This window comes from Hemitrygon akajei, chromosome 31, assembly GCF_048418815.1.
Source record: "Hemitrygon akajei chromosome 31, sHemAka1.3, whole genome shotgun sequence".
Taxonomy (NCBI): Eukaryota; Metazoa; Chordata; class Chondrichthyes; order Myliobatiformes; family Dasyatidae; genus Hemitrygon; species Hemitrygon akajei.
The window spans coordinates 18,381,222-18,401,822 of NC_133154.1; the positions used below are offsets into that span (position 1 = coordinate 18,381,222).

At 44.6% G+C, this 20,601-nt stretch overlaps 1 protein-coding gene across 1 annotated transcript in view; it reads right to left on the reverse strand.

Moving 5' to 3' along the window:
- The window catches only part of LOC140719001 (protein FAM227A-like), a 71,803-nt gene extending 51,523 nt beyond the window's left edge, over positions 1–20,280 (reverse strand). Inside the window, exons 1-6 of the mRNA XM_073033309.1 lie at positions 20,220–20,280; positions 19,874–20,011; positions 15,949–16,031; positions 11,690–11,744; positions 8,251–8,303; positions 650–793 (exon numbers count right to left, since the gene is read on the reverse strand). Of these exons, the coding sequence (XP_072889410.1) occupies positions 650–793; positions 8,251–8,303; positions 11,690–11,744; positions 15,949–16,031; positions 19,874–19,997 (459 nt within the window). The 5' untranslated portion in view covers positions 19,998–20,011; positions 20,220–20,280. The remainder of the gene's footprint in view (positions 1–649; positions 794–8,250; positions 8,304–11,689; positions 11,745–15,948; positions 16,032–19,873; positions 20,012–20,219) is intronic.
- Positions 20,281–20,601: the final 321 nt, after the last annotated feature.

Here is a 20,601-nt window from a genome sequence, read left to right on the forward strand (position 1 = left end):
TGGGCAGGTTTTAACAGATGCATTTGTGGACTGGAGTCTGTAGTTCATGTTATGATGTGTTTCTGCTTTCTGGTCACTCCTTTATTGTTGCTTTTTTGCGTGGTTTTGATCAGGGTGGCTTGAAGTTAATGAATGACACAGCGCTAGATTGAACTGAACTGAACTAAACTGAATATGCCTGGACTCTTTTGATGACTTTGTGATTTGGTGTTTTGTATTCTGTGCTTTTCGCTCATTTTTTTGCCATTTGCGTGTGGGGGTTTTTGATATTTTTTCTTTGAATGGGTCCCGTGGTTTTCTTTGTTTCATGGCTGTCTGTAGGAAGACAAATCTCAGGGTTGTATACTGCATCCATACTTTGATAATAAATGTACTTTGAACATACGGGGTCAGTATTGAACCCGAGTCTCTGGTCCTGTGAGGCAAAAGCTCTACTAGTTGTGGACACAGTTTTGCCCCACAATCCTCCTTCTTCACTGCAGGAGGGTAGAGCCCTCAAATCCCCGCTCTCTCACTAAACTTCAATGTCTTGCCTCAACTTTCACATGTTAATCAACCCAACTATAATGGGAACCTGGTTCAGGCCCGTGCAGACCAGAATGCATGTGAGCTGATTGAGGAGGAATTGTTGAGTGAGATAACAACTGACCTGTTTCTTCAAATGACCACGAGCTTTCAGCACATTATCCAGGATCTGGTCCGGTGAAGTCTCATTGGGCAAGGGGGTGGGCTGCAATGCGCTGAAGCCTGGGTAATGTTGAAGTTCCAGCAATTTGGGCTTCTCATCTGAATGCTGAAATGAGAGAGAATCAACAGTTAAAGCAGATACAGACAATAGAGGCCTCTGGTGCCTGTTAGGGAATTGTCAGATATAGGTCATCACAAATAAGAACCAAGCAGTTTTCTAAAATCAGCTACTGAAATGTTAAGTAAAAACAACAACAGATTTTGAACTGAAAAGGTACATACAAAACACAGGCTGCTTGCCCTTTGCAATGCTCTAGCTGCTCAAGATAAGGTTTGAAAGCGAAGTGACCACGAGCCATCTTTGTCTGCAGCAGCAAAACATAAGACAATGGGGCTGTGTTAATTGGCCTGCATTCAGCAAGGCACCCACAGCTAAATTATTTTGCATTCATCTTCCAGTGATCGAAAAGGGATGCCAGACCAGAGTACATTTTGTCCCTTTGCATATCATTCATGGTCAAAGGTATATTTGATCTATCAATAATTGGAATATAACCTTGACATCTGGGTTCTCTGTCCTCAGAAGCTTTTATATCATCTGTGTGATTTAGTTTTTTCCAGTGTTACAAACCCCGTAACTGGGTATCTTACCAGCAAAGATAGGAGTATCCGTTGAAGTCTGATGATACTATTTTTAACAGTATTTATTAGCAAAAATACACAAAAATAATATCAATGCAAATATACAGATAATATACGTCATCAATACTAAACCTAAAAGTGCGGGTATAATAATAATCAATAAGAAATAAGCTCTATCGTTGTCTAGGGGATAATGAATTGTCCGATGGAAATATAAAGTTCAGTTCAGTTCATGCAGGCTGCGGTAGTTGTTGATCACTGTGTTGCAATTGTTGGAGAGAGAGAGAGAGAGAGAGAGAGAGAGAGAGAGAGAGAGAGAGAGAGAGAGAGAGAGAACTTGCCGACTTTCCTTTTACGATCTTGATCCGTTGAAGCGTTGTTATTGTGGCCATTCACGTATGACCCCTCCGTCTTTTAGCTAGACCGTTCCGTGGAGGACTCATCACCCAGGCAAGGGTGGACACACACACAAGCCCCCACCAGTCTCGTAGCATCTCTTCTGGTGTGTCTAAGGGGTGTTCCCCAGACCCTCACTTTTATCCCCACTCACGGGGTCTCAGGTGTCAATCAGGTTGGGATGATGCAATCCCTCAACCAGACCACTCTGGTTGCCCCCTGAGGGGTTTCAATGAATAGAACAGTACTCAATACACAATTCCATCTTCAAGAGACAATAGCAGTAATCTCTCTCTTTGTCAATAGGAGACATTCCAACCTGTGCTGTGCCTCTCTCTCATAAATTTGTATGAGCTGTTTATCTCTCTCATTTCCTTGGTATCAGAGCCAAGATAATAGCGATTGTGCAATTCTCAAAGGGGGGGGGGGGAGGTGACTCTGCACCCTTCTGCCCACCAGAGTTGCTCCTCATTCGTAACACCAGCAAAATTGTTTGGACCTCCTTAGGTACTGTGTCAGTTATAATGTGCTCCCACTGTAAATATGTAATTCAATGTAATAAAATATTGAAGTAAACGATGTCATTGTAATTACTGAAATTGTATTGAGTCACCGACTGTTAGCATTTATTTTAATAGATAAAAACCTGATGAATTTTGAGTTTGGGAGTCTCTAATAAAAGGGTTTACAAGAGAATGTCTGCTTTGAGTGACGAATAGACTTTCATATCCACTTGGTCACAGACATAACAGTGTCATTAGTGATATCATTGGTGACATTCTTCAACCCGTATTGAGGGAAAGGTCAGAGAACACGAGGAATTATTACAGTGAAGAAAAGGTCAGTGGATGTGGAGGAAGTTATGGGAATGCTGATAGAATGCAAAGCGATCATGTTTTTTAGAACATAAGGGTGTTGTATTTGTTATCGAGGGACACCAGGACACTAGCATGCAGGATACTCAGATGAACTTTCTTGATAACCCTGCATGTACTGTATGCCAGCTCCTCTCATCGGGGAGTGGCTAACTGAGTGGCGTAGGAATAACACCATTAATTACCACTACACCTCCCCTTCTTGAAAAAAAGAAAAACTAGGTGTGTACCTCTTGTCTATAGAACTGCTTTAAAATTGTAGTCACTGAAATTGAGCGATTCAGTTCACTTTACTCAGAGCCTGCAGCTTATGCTTCTTACATAAACATGAAAAAGAAATGCCAACATTATAACCATCTTTCTCTTTGTTTTTAATGGTCTCTTTTTTTCCTCCTATTCCATTCAGTTATTTTTAAAGAACAGTCTCGTTTTGTGAAATGTTTTCTGCATGACAGCCCTTTTTAAAAAGCACTAAATCTAATGGGAGTCAGGGTAGACTACCTGAACACCCCAGCAAAGTGAGATGATTATTTTTCTCCCTTGGTCACTTGCTCTAAGCTACCAGGCTGTGGAGTGTATCACTGTGGTGGGACAGATAAGCAACCCGATCTGGTATAGGTTCTGGAAGTGTTAAGAGTGGATTGGATGGATATCCTTGTACAGGTACGTCCATCCAGGTCGATGATCCTTTTCATTAGGACCAGGCCACTCTATTTCTTTCTCCACCTTTCATGGATGTTGAAGGCACACTAGCACAGGCCTGTTCCACCTGATTTCACTTTGTGATGATCGCAGACGATCATGGTGTACACTGCCGGACTATTGTTCCTTTGGTGAGTTGGTCTGAAACCCAAAATATCTTCACCACTCCTGAGCTGTGACAAAGATTTTGCTTTGTGTCTGAGATCATGAACGCTCTTTGCTTTCTCACGCTGTGTTGTCTCAAAGTTTCTCACTTTGTCGAAGTCTGGTAAGTGAGGTTGGAGAAGGGAAGAAAGAATAGGCAGGCTTGTTCTCAGTCTCCAGCCTATTGACAGCTCTGCTCATTCGCAAGAGGTGTGGAGCAATAAGCTAGCAGTCCTTTGTATGGGTCTTTTGACTTCAGTGGCAGACTCGTGACATTTTGCAGTGCTCTTTCCATTTCTCCATTTGCTTGTGGGTACTGTGGACTACTTGTCTGGTGTTCGAATTCTGAGCAGCTGAATTGTGGACCTGCCGAAGGGTCTCGGCCAGAAACGTCGACTGTACTTTGTTCCATAGATGCTGTCTGGCCTGCTGAGTTCCTCCAGCATTTTGTGTGTGTTGTTTGGATTTCCAGCATCTGCAGACTTTCTCGTTTGTGAATTGTGGACCGTGTCTCTGGTATTCCATGGTGAGTGAATACAGCTTTCAGGTGCTGTACAACTGTTGCTGAGGATGTAGAGGACAAATTGGACACCTCAACATTCTGTAAGAATGAGAAAGCATTTGTCTCTTTTCAGCTGGAAAATGTCCATGTCTGCAATTTGCCATGGAAGGGCTGGGAATTCTGTGGGACAGAGAGGTTCAGCATGATTTTTGTGCAGATTTCAGCATGCATCACATCACATGATCTCCCAGCTGCGTGCTCAGACCAGGCCACTACACGGATTGTCTTATTCTTAGGTGACTTTTCAATGCCTTGATGTCCTTGGTGGATTTGACTGATGATTTTGGTGTGCATAGAAACAGGAATGATGAGTCCGGAGCCCTTTAGCAGCAAACCATCACGAATAGTGAGTGTGTCTCTTTCAAGCCAGCACATTGAGTTTGTGAGCTCCCTTTGGAACAGCTGGCCATCCACGCTCACAGTATTGCTGCAGATTTGGTCCTTTTTCAACTCAGTGTGAATGTAACCCCTGGGTCGCCTCAGGCATCGCTCAAACTCGTTCTAGTCTAGGGGGAGCAGCCTTCGGCCCCGCCAAACTGGGTAATCAGATGGTGTGGATGCTGTGTGATGTCCCCGCCTCACCCAAAAAAACAGACAGTACACCTTATGCGATTAAATGAGTACAATTTATAAAGATTACTATAACTAAGCGATTACTAACGATACAGTATATATGAATAAGAGAAAAAAAGAAAAGGCGCCAAACTTATCAAAGTCCAAACCACTTCGTGCACAACCGTTGGAGCTCAATTACTGAAGTCTTTTGGCCACCCTTCGATCCCCTCCGAATTCCTCGACCCGCCTCCTGGGACCCCCACGGTGGTCGACCAGTCGCTCCACACTCCTCTGTCTCCGTCTCCTCTCATCACCGAAAACCTTGGGCCGGGGACCGTCGCCCAGCTTCCAGCATCCCGTCCTCTCTCTCTCTCACTCCATCGCCCCGACTCCCCAAAATCCCGCCAACAATCAGTTTACAGTCCCAAACAAGCTTCCAGCACTTATCATAACAAAGACGCTAGCATTCCTACTATTAACACAGGCGCCAGCATTCCTACTTTTAACAAAACAAAGACGCCATTTTGATTACATACACAGTAACAAAGAAAAAGAAAAAAAACCCCGTTACATGAATTTTGTCCAGTTTACTCTGTGATGCAGGAAAGCTTTCATGTACCTGAGCTACATAGGTGTTGTCATCATCCATGAGGGCGGGGTCAGCTTCCATCCATTCACTTTTGCATGGCATTCTCGATAGAGGGTCTGGTGTTGTCAAAGAATTGCTGGGAACATGTTTAAGGTCATAACAAGTATCACATAAGCCTTATTCTGAATCTTTGCAGACGTGAAGGTAAGTCATTCAAGTGTTTCGAGCTGAGGGGGCTGACAAGTGGCTTGTGGTCTGTTTCAAGTAGGAATTTAGTGCCAATTAAGTAGCAGTTGAAGTTTTCACAAGTCCACACGAGAGCCAGCATCTCCTTTTCGACTTGGGCATAACGTAGGAGTCAGTGCTGTTGGTGCATATGCCACCGGTTTCCATCCATCACTGCAGTTTGTATGACACTCCCTCTAGGCCAAAGGAAGAGGCATCAGCTGAGACCTTGGTTGCTTTGGTTGATCAAGGATTGAAAATGTTGGTGGAGAGATAGGCTCTGCTTTAAGTGATGAGGATGACTTCTGCCGTGGTGTATCCCAAGTGCAAACATTTCTCTGAAACAGGAGGTCTCATAGTGGCTTTGTTCTCTCTGCCAAATCTGGAATGAACTTTCCCAGCTGGTTTACCATACCAAGGTGGTATGGTACGTGGTTCCACTTCGTCTGATTCTGGTTGCACTCCCCGAGTTCAGTTGGAGGCTGAAGAAGTTCACCTCCAACTTTGCAAATTTACATTTTTATTTTTTGGTTCAGGGTGATTCCAGCCTGTTTCAGTTTCTCTAAGGCAGCAACCAGTCTTTGGCCCTGTTCCTCACTTGAGCCTCCGAAGATGAGTTGATCATCCATGTGGCAAACTGCTCCTTCCAGCCTCTCCAAAATTTGGTTCATCCCCATCTGAAAGAGTTCAGTGGCTGATGAGATGCCTAAAGGGAGTCTTTTGAAGGCATAGAGTCAACAATATAGTGTGAGAAAGGTTGTGAACTTCTGAGCTAAATGGATCTGCCAGAACCCTGAGTTTGCATCTAGTTTGGTGAAGAACTTTGCTCCACCTGGCATACTCAATGTGTGCTCAACAGAGGGCTCAACTTCTCCCTGTATTATTCAATTTTGTTAGATCAAAATTGATGACACAAAGGTTGGGGGTGTTGTGGATAGTGTGGAGGGCTGTCAGAGGTTACAGCGGGGCATTGATAGGATGCAAAACTGGGCTGAGGAGTGGCAGATGGAGTTCAACCCAGATAAGTGTGAAGTGGCTCATGTTGGTGAGTCAAATATGATGGCAGAATATAGTATTAATGGTAAGACTCTTGGCAGTGTGGAGGATCAGAGGGATCTTGGGTCTGAGTCCATAGTACTCTCAAAGCAGCTGCGCAGGTTGACTCTGTGTTTAAGAAGACATACGGTGTATTGGCCTTCATCAATCATGGAATTGAATTTCGGAGCCGAGAGGTAATGTTGCAGCTGTATAGGACCCTGGTCAGACCCCACTTGGAGTACCGTGCTCAGTTCTGGTCGTCTCACTACAGGAAGGATGTGGAAACCATAGAAAGGGTGCAGAGAAGATTTACAAGGATGTTGCCTGGACTGGGGAGCATGCCTTATGAAAACAGGTTGAGTGAACTTGGCCTTTTCTCCCTGGAGTGACAGAGGATGAGAGGTGACCTGATAGAGGTGTATAAGATTATGAGAAGCATTGATCATGTGGATAGTCAGAGGCTTTTTCCCCAGGGCTGAAATGGTTGCCACAAGAGGGCACAGATTTAAGGTGCTTGGGAGCAGGTACAGAGATGTCAGGGGTAAGTTTTTTTACGCAGAGAGTGGTGAGTGCGTGGAATGGGCTGCCGGCAAAGGTGGTGGAGGCAGATACGATAGGGTCTTTTAAGAGACTTTTGGATAGGTACATGGAGCTTAGAAAAATAGAGGGCTATAGGTAACCCTAGTAATTTCTAAGGTGGGGACACGTTCGGTACAACTTTGTGGGCCGAAGGGCCTGTATTGTGCTGTAGGTTTTCTATGTTTCTAACACAGGTCCTCACTATGCCATCTGGCTTGGGAACAGGAATAATCCCCACACACGGTCAGTAGGTCCATTCACTCTGGTTATGATGCCAAGCGCTTCCATTCTCTCAAGTCCAGCTTTGACTTTGTTCGTCAAAGGGACTGGTATACACTTCACTGTGGTCAGAGAGTAGGGAGTCACTCCTGGCCTCAGTTGGAGAAAGTACTCTTCTGTCAGTACCCCCAGGCCTGTGAACAAAACATTCTCCTGTCACTAAACATTGTTTAGCAAATCCAAACTTGCAATGAACTTCTCGGTGGCATGTCAACCCAGCTGTGGTGAGGAAAGATTCTGAACAATATAGATTCCTCTTTTACCTGTTTCTCATTTTTCCGGATGGAAGTCGTGAACATTCCTTTCACACTGAGTTTATGTTTCCCTGGCCCCATGAGCACTTTCTCCGTTGGGTTTGTGTAATACCTGTTTTCTTCGCTAGTTTTGCTGGGCAGAACTCTTTGATATGGAACGGAGACTTGCCACATCTCCTTCGGTTGGACATTTTACCTGTTCATTGCTTTGCTTGTTTTGTTTGAGTTGAGCTCTACTGTCACCTCTTTCTGTAGTCATTCTGACTGTATCTTATTTCTACCTTTCTCGTTTTACCTCAGTATTGTTTCAGTGACTGAACGCTGCCTGTTGCTGACAAACATTCTCACTCTGCCTGACCATAGACATGATTTAGAGGCTTGTGTGCCTCAGTGACCCAGAGAACTATGTTGTCTGAAGTCAGGGCTTTGTGCTTTGGCTCTTGGTAAGGTTACACATGCCAAACAGCAGAAGACAGACTAAGTTGACCCAGCAACAAGAAGCTACTTGCACGATGAAGGAAGCCCTGAACACCGCCACAAATGGAGGACTTTCATTGCTGCCCTGAACGCCAAGAGCGTAAGTGAGGAAGCGGAATGTTTTGGTGAAGTACTTAGTTAGAGGGGAATTACTGGTAGCCACGCTTCTTAAAATAAATTGTAATTTTTGGTCAGATTTGTTCTAATGTTTTGAAATGTAAGCGAATCTGGTGAAAATATACCAACCTTGCTCTTTGCCTTTTTCTCTTCTTGAACCCCAAGAAAATCCTGCACAGTTTCTGGGGAAAAAATATAGAAAGGGCAATATTGGTTCCTGCTGTGAAAAAGCCTCACATCCCACTCCAATGCAATGAACAAGAATACAGTCCCTGATTCACTACGGCTGAACTGATCACTAACCTCATGCGCAATCCCTCTAAACTCTGATGACTATAGGCCTTGCACGTACTTACGGACTCCATCTCTACACTGCCGAGGTAGAGAATTCCAAGGATTCACAATCCTCAGAGTAACGGTTACCTCAGTCTTACGAAGAGCCTGCTCATGCTGAAATCCAGGACAAAAACAGAACATTGGAGGAACCTGGCAGGTCAAGCAGCATCTGTGGAGGCAAAACTTGTATGTTGCAATTTCAGGACTAAGGGGGAAAAGGAAAGATTCAATACTTCCTCAGTTCAGAGGAAATTAGGAATGGGCAATAAATGTTAGTATTGCCAGTAATGCCCACACTTCGTCTACAATAAGCTTTTAAAAATGCATTTGAGGGCAAGAAGAACACAGGAAATAGTTGGGTAAAGTGTAGAAGGAGCACAGACCCCTATCCACAGCAAGATGGTTAAAGAGGATGGGTTGTACCTGAACTGGAACTACTCCAATATCCTGGAGACAGAGGGACTGCAGATGCTGGAATGTGAAGCAACAAACAATCCACAGGTCTAGGAGAGGAACTGTCAATGTTTTGGGTTGAAACCCTGCTTCAGGACAGAGAGTGGAAAGGCAAGATGGCCAGTATAGTGAAGGGAAGTGGTGAGAAAGGAGTATGAGATGATTGGTAGACTGGGAAAGGGTGTAGATTGGGGTACTGACCAGATTTGTTTAGCACCAGCCTTAGATTGATTCTTTTATTTGACATGTTGGTTAGTCTTGTGTTTGGGTTGAGTTGTTCTCCAATCTCGGCAAACCATTTGCAAACATTTCATCACCATACGAGGAAACATCATCAGTGTGCTGATTATTTGTGGTTTGTCCTCTGAATGCTTGCCCTTTATATACTTATCAATCAGTTGATTGGTTATCATTATGGAAACTCAATTATGATGTAGGAAGGGGGTCTCATCGCTGATTGGTTGCACAGCGGACTCTGTGTGTTGTGGTCTGGAAATTTGCCCGCATTGGCTCACAGATAAGATCAAGGTCTACATGTCACTTAACATAATTGTTTGTGGAAAACCATCCTTCTATGAATTCTCCTGTGTGCCATGTGTTTGCATGCGCCATGACTTTTTCTGACGCCCTGTCAAATTGTGCCCCTCTCAATCTTCATGGGTAGAGACTCGGGAGAGTTGGTCATGACGCTTCACAGCCAGTTATTGCTCATGGATCCTTATGGCTAGTATCATAGCATGCATACTGTCAGAAAATGCAAACAAGTTTCTGCGTGTGGCAGCCAAACTGAAAAGCATTGAATAGAGTTGAATATTGTGCAATCCCATTTCTGACTTTATAATGCAAAAAGGGTTATTTATAAAGCAGCTGAAAACCACTGGGGCCAAGGACACTGTTCTGAGGAACTCCTGTAGTGATGTCCTCAGGCTGGGATGACCAGGCTCCTAAAAGTACAACCGCCTTCCTGTGTGCAAGGGGCATTTCCCACCATTGGAACATTTCCCCCTTGATGTCCATTGACTTTAGTTTCACCAGGGCACCTTGATGCCACACTCAGTCAAATGCATCTTTGGTGTAAAGAGCAGATACTCTCACCTCACCTCTGGTCCACGTTTGCATCAGAAATGCAAAGAGTGCGGAGGCATGTGGACATGGATAACGACTCTAAAGGGACTTGACGAGGTGAGACACTGTTTCTTTTGGCTGGTTGGTCAGGAGCAAGGAGGCATGGTCCCAGCAGAAGTGGTGAGCCTTTCAGGGTTGAAGAGAAGCTCCTTCACAGTGAATTGCAGGTTCAGGGCATGGATGATCAGTTTTTGACCCAAAGGTAGAGAATCAAAGAACAAGAGAAAAAGCAAGATACAATCCACGTATTGAATAGTAAGGCCAGCTTGCTGCCTTATTTCTATTTTGGATTCGTTTAAAAGCAACACCAACTTTACTGAGACAAAGATAACTGGAGCAATGAGAGTGACCTAGTACCATAACCTGCGCTGACATGTAACTTAGTAGTGCCAGTGGTATAATATCTAGCACTAATTACACAGCAGCTATAATTAGTACCTGTACTTCAGACACTGCAGTCACGGTCCACAACAACACAATTGATGGCTAGTGTTGAATTAGTGTCTAAATTGTTATTTTTCTTTGTGCTTGTTTATATGCTTGCATAATCACCTGCTTCCCTGTAAATATTCAGCGGATTTTCAGTATAGTCGCTCTGTATGTCTGATGTTTGTGAGCCAAGGATGTCAAGGGAGTGTAAATGAAAACTGCCCTTGTCTCAGAATCAGAGGCAGGTTTAACATCGCTGGTATATGTTGTGAGCTTTGTTGCTTTATGGCAGCAGGACAATGCAATACATTATAATAAAACTGTGAATTACAGCAAATACATACAGTATATGTATAAAGTAGTTGAATTGAATAAGTAGTACAAAAAAGTAGTGGGGTAGGCTCGTTGATGGCAGAGGGGAAGAAGCTATTCCTGAATCATTGAGTGGATGCCTTCAGGCTTCTGTACCTCCTGGTAGTAATGAGAAGGGGGCACCTCTTGGGTGATGGGAATCCTTAATGATGGATGCCATCTTTTTGAGGCATCGCTGCTTGAAAACGTCCTGGATGCTAAGGAGGCGAGCGCTTGTGATGGAGCTGACCGAGTTCACAACTCCCTGCGGCTTCTTTCAATCCTGTGCGGTAGCCCCCACCTCCCATACCACAGAATGATGCAGCCAATTAGAATGCTCTCCACTGTACATCTGTAGAAATCTGCAAGTGACTTTGGCGAGATACCAGATGTTCTTAAACTCCTAATGAAATATAGCTGTTGTCATGTCTTCTTCATAGTTGCATCGATATGTTGGTCACAGGCTGTTCTTATCAGAGATTTCCCTTACCTGTCCAGATTGAACCATGACGCAGGTTCTTGGTTAGAGCTGGTGGCAGCTGGAGTCAGAGTTACCTGCTGCTGTGATTTACTGTTGTTAGGGAGTGAGTTGGTTACAGTTTGGGTTAGTTACCTGCTGCTGTACTTTATTTGTTTTCAAAACAGCTGTAACCACAGCAATTGCGCCTTGCCTCGGCTTCCAAAGAACCTTCAGGACAATATCATCTCCAGATCAAACATTAGACACATGGTAACTTGTCAGTTCCAGAACTATTAAAATACTTATGGCTGAATCTACTGATTTATGGTCACGCCCAGCACACAGGATCTATTGAAGGCTCCTTCCCCTTACCTTTGCTCAGTGATTACTTTGCCATTTCCTGGTCATACTTACTTTCTGGCCGTATCCTGGGTGGAAGTGCACCGTCTCTGGCCCGCGTCTCAACCAACTGCAGAGATGAAAGATACACACTGTTACAGAGAAGTGTAACCTGGGCTGTTGCTTATTTGCTGTGTGTTTTGACTGTGCTCATGCAGATTGTCACTTCATCTGACTAACCTAGACGGAGACTCGACTGTAGACTCAGCCAACTCCATCACGGGCACTAGCCTCCCCAGCATCGACAAGATCTTCAAAAGTCCATGCCTCAAAACAGCGGCATTCATAATTAAAGACCCACACATCGCCCAGGATATACCCTCTTCCCATTGCTACATCAAGGAGGTGCTACAGAAGCCTGAAGACACACACTCAATGTTTCAAGAACAGCTTCTTCTCCTCCACCATCTGATTTCTGAATGGACAATAAACCCATGTACATTACCTCACTACTTATTTAATTTAGTTTTAATATGTATTTCTTACTGTAATTTATGGTTTATTTTATTATTATGTATTGCAATGTACTGCTGGTGCAAAACTACAAATTTCATGAATATGTCAGTAGTATTAAATATATCTGAGTTAGTCACTCTTGCTTCTGACTTGAGGGCACATATTCAGTCACAAAATAGCAACTAAAATTTGCTTTTATATCACAGCTTTCATGTTACAAAATGTCTCATGGTATTTCACAAGATAGTCATCAAGTAAAATTTGATACCATTCAAGGAGATCTAACGACAGGCAAACAAATGCCGAGTCAAAGAAGCATGCTTTGAGGAACATCTTAATGGGGAAAAGGGAGGTTGAGAACCAGAATTCCAGAGTTTCAACTTTGGTAGCTCTACGTCACATGCAGTACTAGTGGGCTAAAGGCAATCAATGATGTCTATGAATTCACAGTAGAAGCAGTGAGGATTTCTCAGAGGTGAATGACTGCTTACGGAGTTAAAGTTGGAAGGTTTAAAAGCTGAAGTGTTGCTAGACTCAGAGTCAACACAGTTGGGGCAGCACTGCTGACAATCTATACCAGTCACTTACATGTGGAGAGCACGTCGGATATATCCAAGCTTACTGATGATAAGAAGCCGGTGGCAGAGCGGATTGGGCGAAGGATGGAGATGCAGGTTAAGTGAAGGGGCTAGAACAGATGGATTATTGTGTAAAATCATCGATTTTGGTCGAAAAAGAAACAGAAATGTGGAGTGTTTTAGAAATGGTGAGAATTTGAAAGGTGTTGATATTCAGATGGACCTGGGTATCCTTGCACACAAATATATAGTTAGAGCAAGCAATTAATGGACTGGGTTAATAGTCACTAGGAGGGAAACAGATTAATCAGAGAAAGCCAGCACAAATTCAAAAATTCAAAGATTCAAATTTAAGGAATAATTGTCTTTAACCACTTTGTTAGAATTTATTTTTATAATTAAAGTTGGTTAGAGTAATATAATCAATGCATGTATGTGGGCTTCCCAAAATGTTTTTGATAAGGTGTCACGTTTTGGGTCATAGGTGTAAAGTGAAGATCAGAAATAAAATGACACGAAGCCATTTTTTTCCCTCACAGCATAAGGTTACAATATGGAATTTACTGCCTTTGGATGCCGTGGAGACAGGTTCTGTTGTGGCATCCAAGAGGGAATTGGACAGATATCGGGGGAAAATATTAAAAGGCTATCGAGAAAGGACTGGGGTGGAAATAGAGAGATGTGCTGTTTGTGATCCAGTGCAAACATCATCAGCCCAGTGGACTTCTGTCCTCTAATCATTCTGTGATACTATAATTAGGAAATCAAACTGTATGTTAACCTTTACTGCAAAAGGCTTTGAATAGAGCATTGTGCAGGTCTCTGGGGAAAATGCACCTGGAATATTGTGCACCAAATTAGTTTCTCTACACAAGGAAGGCTATATGGTGCTAGAGAGCAAAAGCAATGAAAGTTTATCAGATTGATTTCTGGAATGGGGGCTTGTCCCTTGAGGAGAGAATAAACAGAATGGGCATACTGTATAATCTCTTGAATATAGAAGAATTAGAGATGATCTTACTGAAACATACAACATTCTTTAGGGGCTTGAGGGTGTTGATCTAGGGACCCCTTTTTCAAAATAAGAAGCTGGCTATGCACAACAAACATTAGCAGGAACTTTTTATCCCAAGGATAGTGTGTCTTTGGGGTGGCAGGATGGAGATACATCTCTACCAAAGGAGGTGTAAGGCACTCCTTCCCTCCACTAGCCTGCAGATCGCCCTTGGACAAGGTGAAACATCTGTGTAGCCTCCGATCAGGGTCACATGAGCAGGTGGTGATGGCCGTACAAGCAGCCGGTGCAGATCACAAGACCTGATTATGCAACCACTGATGCCAGGCAGACAAACTCTGAAGAGTATTGATAATGGCTGGGGTCACCCGTCTTGTAAAGATGCAGCCCAGAAGGTGGCAATGGCAAACTACTTCTGTAGAAAAAATTGCCATGAACAAGGACAGTCATGGAAAGACTATGATCACCTACATCATACAACACAGCACATAACTTATGAGTGTGTCTTTGAGAATTATATCCTAAGTGGGCCATAGTGGCTCCCCACCAGAATTATTTAAGAAAATGATCAGAAGATCTTTAAATATTAGAAGGGTCCAGCATTATGGGGTGAGTGCTGGAAGGAGCCAATGAGGAGCATCCACGCTCATAGTGAATGGTGGAGCAGCCACGCTCATAGTGAATGGTGGAGCAGCCATCTCCTGTTTCTATGTCTCAAGCTCTTACGAGAGAAGTCAGGAGAACTTTGTGTGAGTTTGGATACAGCTAGCTAGTTTGGATTGAACAAATTTACAGCAAGGTCAACTGTGGGAAGACGAATCTTGAGAGTTTGATCATACTTCGATCATAAATGAACTTTGAATCTTTTGACTTCGAGACAGTGTCCATTGGAACAAGCAAAAGTCACTGGAAGTAAAAAGTTGTAGCTGAAGGTGGTTGATGCAGCTTCAGTCTAACTAGGGAGTATTGGTAATGGACAGAACACAACGATGAGAGCTCAGCTCTGGGTCAAAGGGGACACCAATGCTCCCAACTGGCAGACTCAGACAAGACAGTGATACCATAGTTAGTACCTCATCACATAGTCACTTATGATTGACTTAACACAAGATTATACTTAGATTGGGAGACCACTTTGACGAGCACCTACGCTCCGTCTGCCAGAGAAAGCAGGATCTCCTGGTAGCCACCCATTTAACTTTACTTCCCATTCCCATTCTGATATGTCAGTCTACGTCCTCCTCTACTGTCACGATAAGCCACACTCAGGTTGGAGGATGATGCACCATCAATAACTCTCTGAGACGTGAGGCGAGATATCGGCTTTTATTGACTGGAAGAAAGAACAAGCAGCAATTGACCACCATGCTACATCCTGGAGACTGAGAGGCAGGGCTCAGGCCCCAATCGCCTTTATACCGGGGTCTGTGGGAGGAGCCACGGTCAGTGGGAGGAGCCACAGGAGCAGTCAGTGGGGGGGTGTCCAGACAGGTATATGTAGTTCACCACAGAGGAGCAACACCTTAGATTCCGTCCAGATAGGCTCCAACCCGATGGCATGAACATCGATTTATCTAACTTCAGGAAATTGCACTCCCCCACTCATTCACCATTCCCCATTCCTGTCTCCCTCTCTCACTTTATCTCCTTCTCTGCCCATCATCTCCCTCCGGTGCTCCTCCTTCTTCCTCTTCTTCCATGGTCTTCTATCTTCTCCTATCAGATCCCCCTTCTCCAGCCTTTTATCTCTTTCAACAATCAATTTCCCAGCTTTCTACTTCATCCCCTCCCCCTCTCCCAGTTTCACCTATCACCTACCACCTTGTATTTCTTCCTCCCCTCCCCGCACCTTCTCACTCTGACCTCTTTCTACACGGTCCCTATGAAGGGTGTCAGCCTGAAATGTTGACTGTTTACACTTTTCTATAGATGCTGCCTGGCCTGCTGAGTTCCTCCAGTGTTTTGTGTGTGTCGTCATGATTGACACATCCTGTCAATTACAGCAGAGACAAAAAGTGCCCCCAAACCAGCACCACACCACCCTGTCCTCACTCCTCCAACTACTCTTCCCATTACCCCACACCTCCTACACCCTATTCCCACTTACTCCGTACCCCCACACTTTCCCCCCCGACACTACCTCCACCTAAACTGATCTCCTCCAAACTGCCACGGACACCCCTCCCCACCCGAGGAGGTCATTGGGTCAGGAGCGTCTGACTCACCAGAGCAGCAGGATGTGCCAGGAACGTTCCGCTCAAATGCTGCAGCTTCTCATTCACCTGGTTAATGGAGCCAATCACAAAAGCTGAATTAGTCAAGTCAAAGAATTTGGCGAGGTTTGATGCAAATTTTTCAGTGTCAGTCTGGCAAGTCTCTCTCTGCCTGCTGAACACATCATCACGTTATACTGGCTGTCTATTCTCTACTCTGCCAGTCCAGGTGAAGGGTCCAGACCTGAACTATCGACTGTCCATTTCTCCACAGATGCTGCATGATTCGCCGAGTTCCTCTGGCTTTTTCCCTGTTGCTCCACATTCTAGCAACTGCAGTCTCTTGTGTCTCCAACCTACTAAGATACAGTTCTTTGGAACGTGGGTGGAGACCAGAGTATGCAGAGAGGTGTAAACTCCGTACAGAGAGCATCGGAGGTCAGGATTGAACAGGAGTCAATGGAGCTGTAAAATAGCAGCTCGAAGTAGTCGGGTTGCTGTGCCTGCACCTGTTCAGAGCTGAACCAGTACATAAAGTCATACAGCACAGGAACAGGCCCTTTGGCATACCATGTCCATAGTGATCATGATTTGCCAGCAAGTTACCTTCTAGGCTTTGACAAATCAAATGCTTGCTTAGCTACTTAAATGTTGTAGCAGTCTCCCCCTCCACACCTCTTTCAGGCAAAACATTCCACATTACAACCATTCTCCCTTCAAACGATTCTCCTCTAATAACCCATACCTCAAAAACTATGCCCTCGAGTTTTAGACTACTTGGAAGTTTCTTAATTACAACCTTATCTACACTTTTCAATACATTTATCATGTACCCAACAACCAAACTACCTCCTCTTCACGGACACAAACCCAGCCTTTCCAGTCTCCACTCATTTCTGAAACCCTCTCCTCAGGCAAAACTTTATGGTAAAGCATTATGGACAATCCTTCTCACCCCCTCCATGACGTACTGGACAAAAGACAAGCACCTTGAGATCCTTTCTCCCTGTGACTGTAAGATTCTACAACTCCTCCTCTTTAAGTATATGGCTTCATTGCACATTGGTATTTTGCACTATAACTTTTTAATGCACATTTTGTATTTTTTTCATACCTCAATGTTTACATTTTGTATTTTAAAGTATATATTTCTAACTGAGCAACCTTGCAACAATAACTTCCTTCAGGATAAATAAAGTTTTATCTTATCTTACATTGTCCAGTGCAATCACATCCTTCTGATAAGGTGGCAATCAGAACTGCATAGAGTACCTAGCTGTAGCCTAACTTATGTTTTGTATAACTATTATAACTCCCTATTCTCGTACTTTGTGCCCCAGCTTCTGGAGGCAAGAATCCCATGTTCCTTTTCACACCTTGTCTACTCATTCTGCCATCTCAGAGGTCTTTTACCTTTGGTGGGGGAGTATAAGACCAGGGGACACAGCCTCAGAATAGAGGGATGTCCATTTTGAATGGGCACGAGGGGAAATTTCTTTAACCAGAGAGTGGTGAATCTGTGGAATTGCCACAGGGGACTGTGGTGGTCAAGTCATTAGGTATATTTAAAGCGGAGTTTGACAGATTCTTGATTGGTCGGGGGGCATGAAGTATTATGGGGAAAAGGGAGGAGATTGGGGCTGAAAGGAAATTGGACCAGCCATGATGAAATGGCAGAGCAGACTCAATTGGTCAAATGGCCTATTTCTGCTCCTATATCTAATGGTCTTATGATCTGCAGATGTACACCAAGGTCCACCTGTTCCTCAATACTCCCGAGGGCTCCTAACTTTCTAGTCTTATTCAGTCCAACCAAAGTGCTTCTACTTGCATTTGTCAAGATTTAACGCCTGTTAACGATTGCTCTGCCTGTTTTACAACTGATCACTGTTGGTACTGGCCTGTAACTCCTGATTATCCTCACTGTCAAAAACAGGTTTTATTTTGCTATCTCTTATTTTATTGTACTTATACCCCATGATGGGTGGCAGGATGGAGATACATCTCTACCAAAGGAGGTGTAAGGCGCTCCTTCCCTCCACTAGACTGCAAGCCACCCCTGGGCAAGGTGTAGCACCTGCTTAGCCCCCCTAAAGATCAGGGTCACGTGAAGCTGTGGGAGCAGTTGGTTGTATGAGCAGCTAGTGCATATTACAAGTTCTGGTTATGTGACAGTGACGCCGAGGCAGACAATCTCTGAAGATAATGGTTGGGGTCTTTGTCTTGTCTTGTGAAGACACTGCCCAGAAGACGACAATGGCAAACCCGCTTCTGTAGAAAAATTTGCCAAGAACAATCGTGGTCACGAGACCATGATCGCCCACGTCATACGACACTGCACATATGATGATGTCAGATGACTCCTCACAAAATGATGTCACACACCACACAAAGTGATGATGCCATACGACACTGCACAAAATGATGATGTCATATCACATGGTACATGACAATGATGATGACCCCATATATTTTCTTAATGCATTGGAAGTTGTTTGGCCCATCAAGTCTACACCAATTCTGAGAGCAATACCATCAGTCCCTTTAGCCTTTACCAATTTACTTCCCAGCCCTTTACTTCATCCCTTCCCCCTTCAGGTTTCACCTATCACCTTGTTTTTCTCTCTCCCCTCCCCCCACCTTTTAAATCCACTTCTCAGCCTTTTCTTCTCGAGTTTTGGTCCTGAAACGTTGACTGTACTCTTTTCCATAGATGCTGCCTGGCATAGTTCCTCCAGCATTTTGTGTGTGTTGCTCAGATTTCCAGCAGCACTTGTTTGTGAGTCCCTTTACTCTAGTAATTTCACTGTAACCTTCCTCATGCCCGTCAGCCTCCCATGGATTATCCTACCTAGTACGCTCACTGGGAGCAACTTGCAGCGGCCAAGGGGCTTACCGATCACCATGTCTGGACAAACAGTCTGAAACCTGAATTACAGTTAATGGCCACTCTATTAGGTACATCTGCTGATAAATGCAAATATCTAATCAGCCAATCATGTGGCAGCAGCTCAATGAATAAAAGCATGCAGACACGGTCAAGAGGTTCAGTTCTCGTTCAGACCAAACATGAGAACGGGGAAGAAATGAGATCAGAGTGACTTTGAACGTGGAATGATTGTTGGCGCCAGATGGGGTGGCTTGAGTGAAGGGTTAGCACAATGCTTTATGGCACAGGCGACCCAGGTTCAATTCCCGCCACTGCCTGCTAGGAGTTTGTATGTTTTCCCTGTGACCATGAGGGTTTCCTCCTGGTGCTCCAGTTTTCGCCCACAGTCCAAAGACATACAGGTTGATTGGTCATTGTAAATTGTCCCAGAATTAGGCCAGGATTAAATCGGGGTATTGCTGAGTGGTGTAGCTTGAAGGGCTGGAATGGTGTCTTCTGCGTTGTATGTCAATAACTAAAATCCCAGAAACTGCTGATCTCCTGGGATTTTCACGTACAGCAGTCTCTAGAGTTTACAGAGGATGGTGTGAAAAACAAAAATAAAGCAATCCAGTGAGTTGCGGTTCTCTGGGTGAAAACTTTGTTATTGAGAGAGGTGAGAGGAGAAAAATCAGACTGTTTCAAGCTGACAGGAAGGCGACAGTAACTCGAATCTCTGAACACCCATCAGACCTTACAGCAGCAGAAGACCACGTACGTACCCTCAGTGGCCACTTTGTTAGATACAAGAGGTATCTTTAAAGTTGCCATGGAGTGTATTAAAAGTTTCTGATCCTTCTGATTGTTTCCAGCATTTTCTGTTCTAATTTATGTAACACAGACTCCTCATAGTCAAACGAAGATGTTCAGCACAGAACTCCTTGCTCAGAGCCCCGCCAAACTGTGACAAACACACCCTGAAAAGGCAGTGAGCAACTTGCCCCTTGTTCTGCACAGCCCCTTTCCCCTCCAAAAGCCCTCCCCTATCCGTAATCGATAGAAGGATACGTGCAGGCGCCCTCTCCAGATTCTGCCGCAGAGTCTGCTTCTGCTGGGCAGCCACTTCCAGAGGTATGTTCAAATCTTCCTCGAAGATTTCCAGATGAGTGAGGCGACAGTTAATCTCCACCATCGTGCCTCTGCTCCCTAAGAGGGGAACAAAGACTTGGTGAGACCCAGCAAATCTCTTTCAGTGGAATATGTGAGTGTTGGACTACGTGAACCCTGAGGGAGTGGGGCAAGGTTTTAGGGCTGGGATTTGAGGGGGGAGATGGGAATGTGTTTGCCACTCCACCCCCTCCCTTATCCTCCTTATTCCGTGTCCATCATTAACACACTTAGATTCGCACTCTACCTGTGTCGTCCACCACATCACTATCTTGCCTCCTTCCCCCATTCTTTCTCTCCTCCTTCCAAGCAACCCTCTCCCCTCCCTTTCTGCCCCACCTACGTTCCCACACCTCCATTCCCCTCTCCTCCTCGCCCATCCCTCTCTCCACTCTCCTCCCTTTCCTCTCCCACTTACATTCCTACACCTCCCTGCCATCCCTCCTCCACTCTCCTCTTCTCCGTCCTCATCTCCTCATTTCCCGATCCCCATATACTCTTCCTCATCCATATCTACTATCCAGCTCAGTATTCCCTTCCCATCACTCACTATCCCCTGTCCTTCCCTCCCTACCCGCTCCCCTCTCTCACTCTCTCGCCTGCTCTCTGTCAGTCACGTGCCCCGCTGT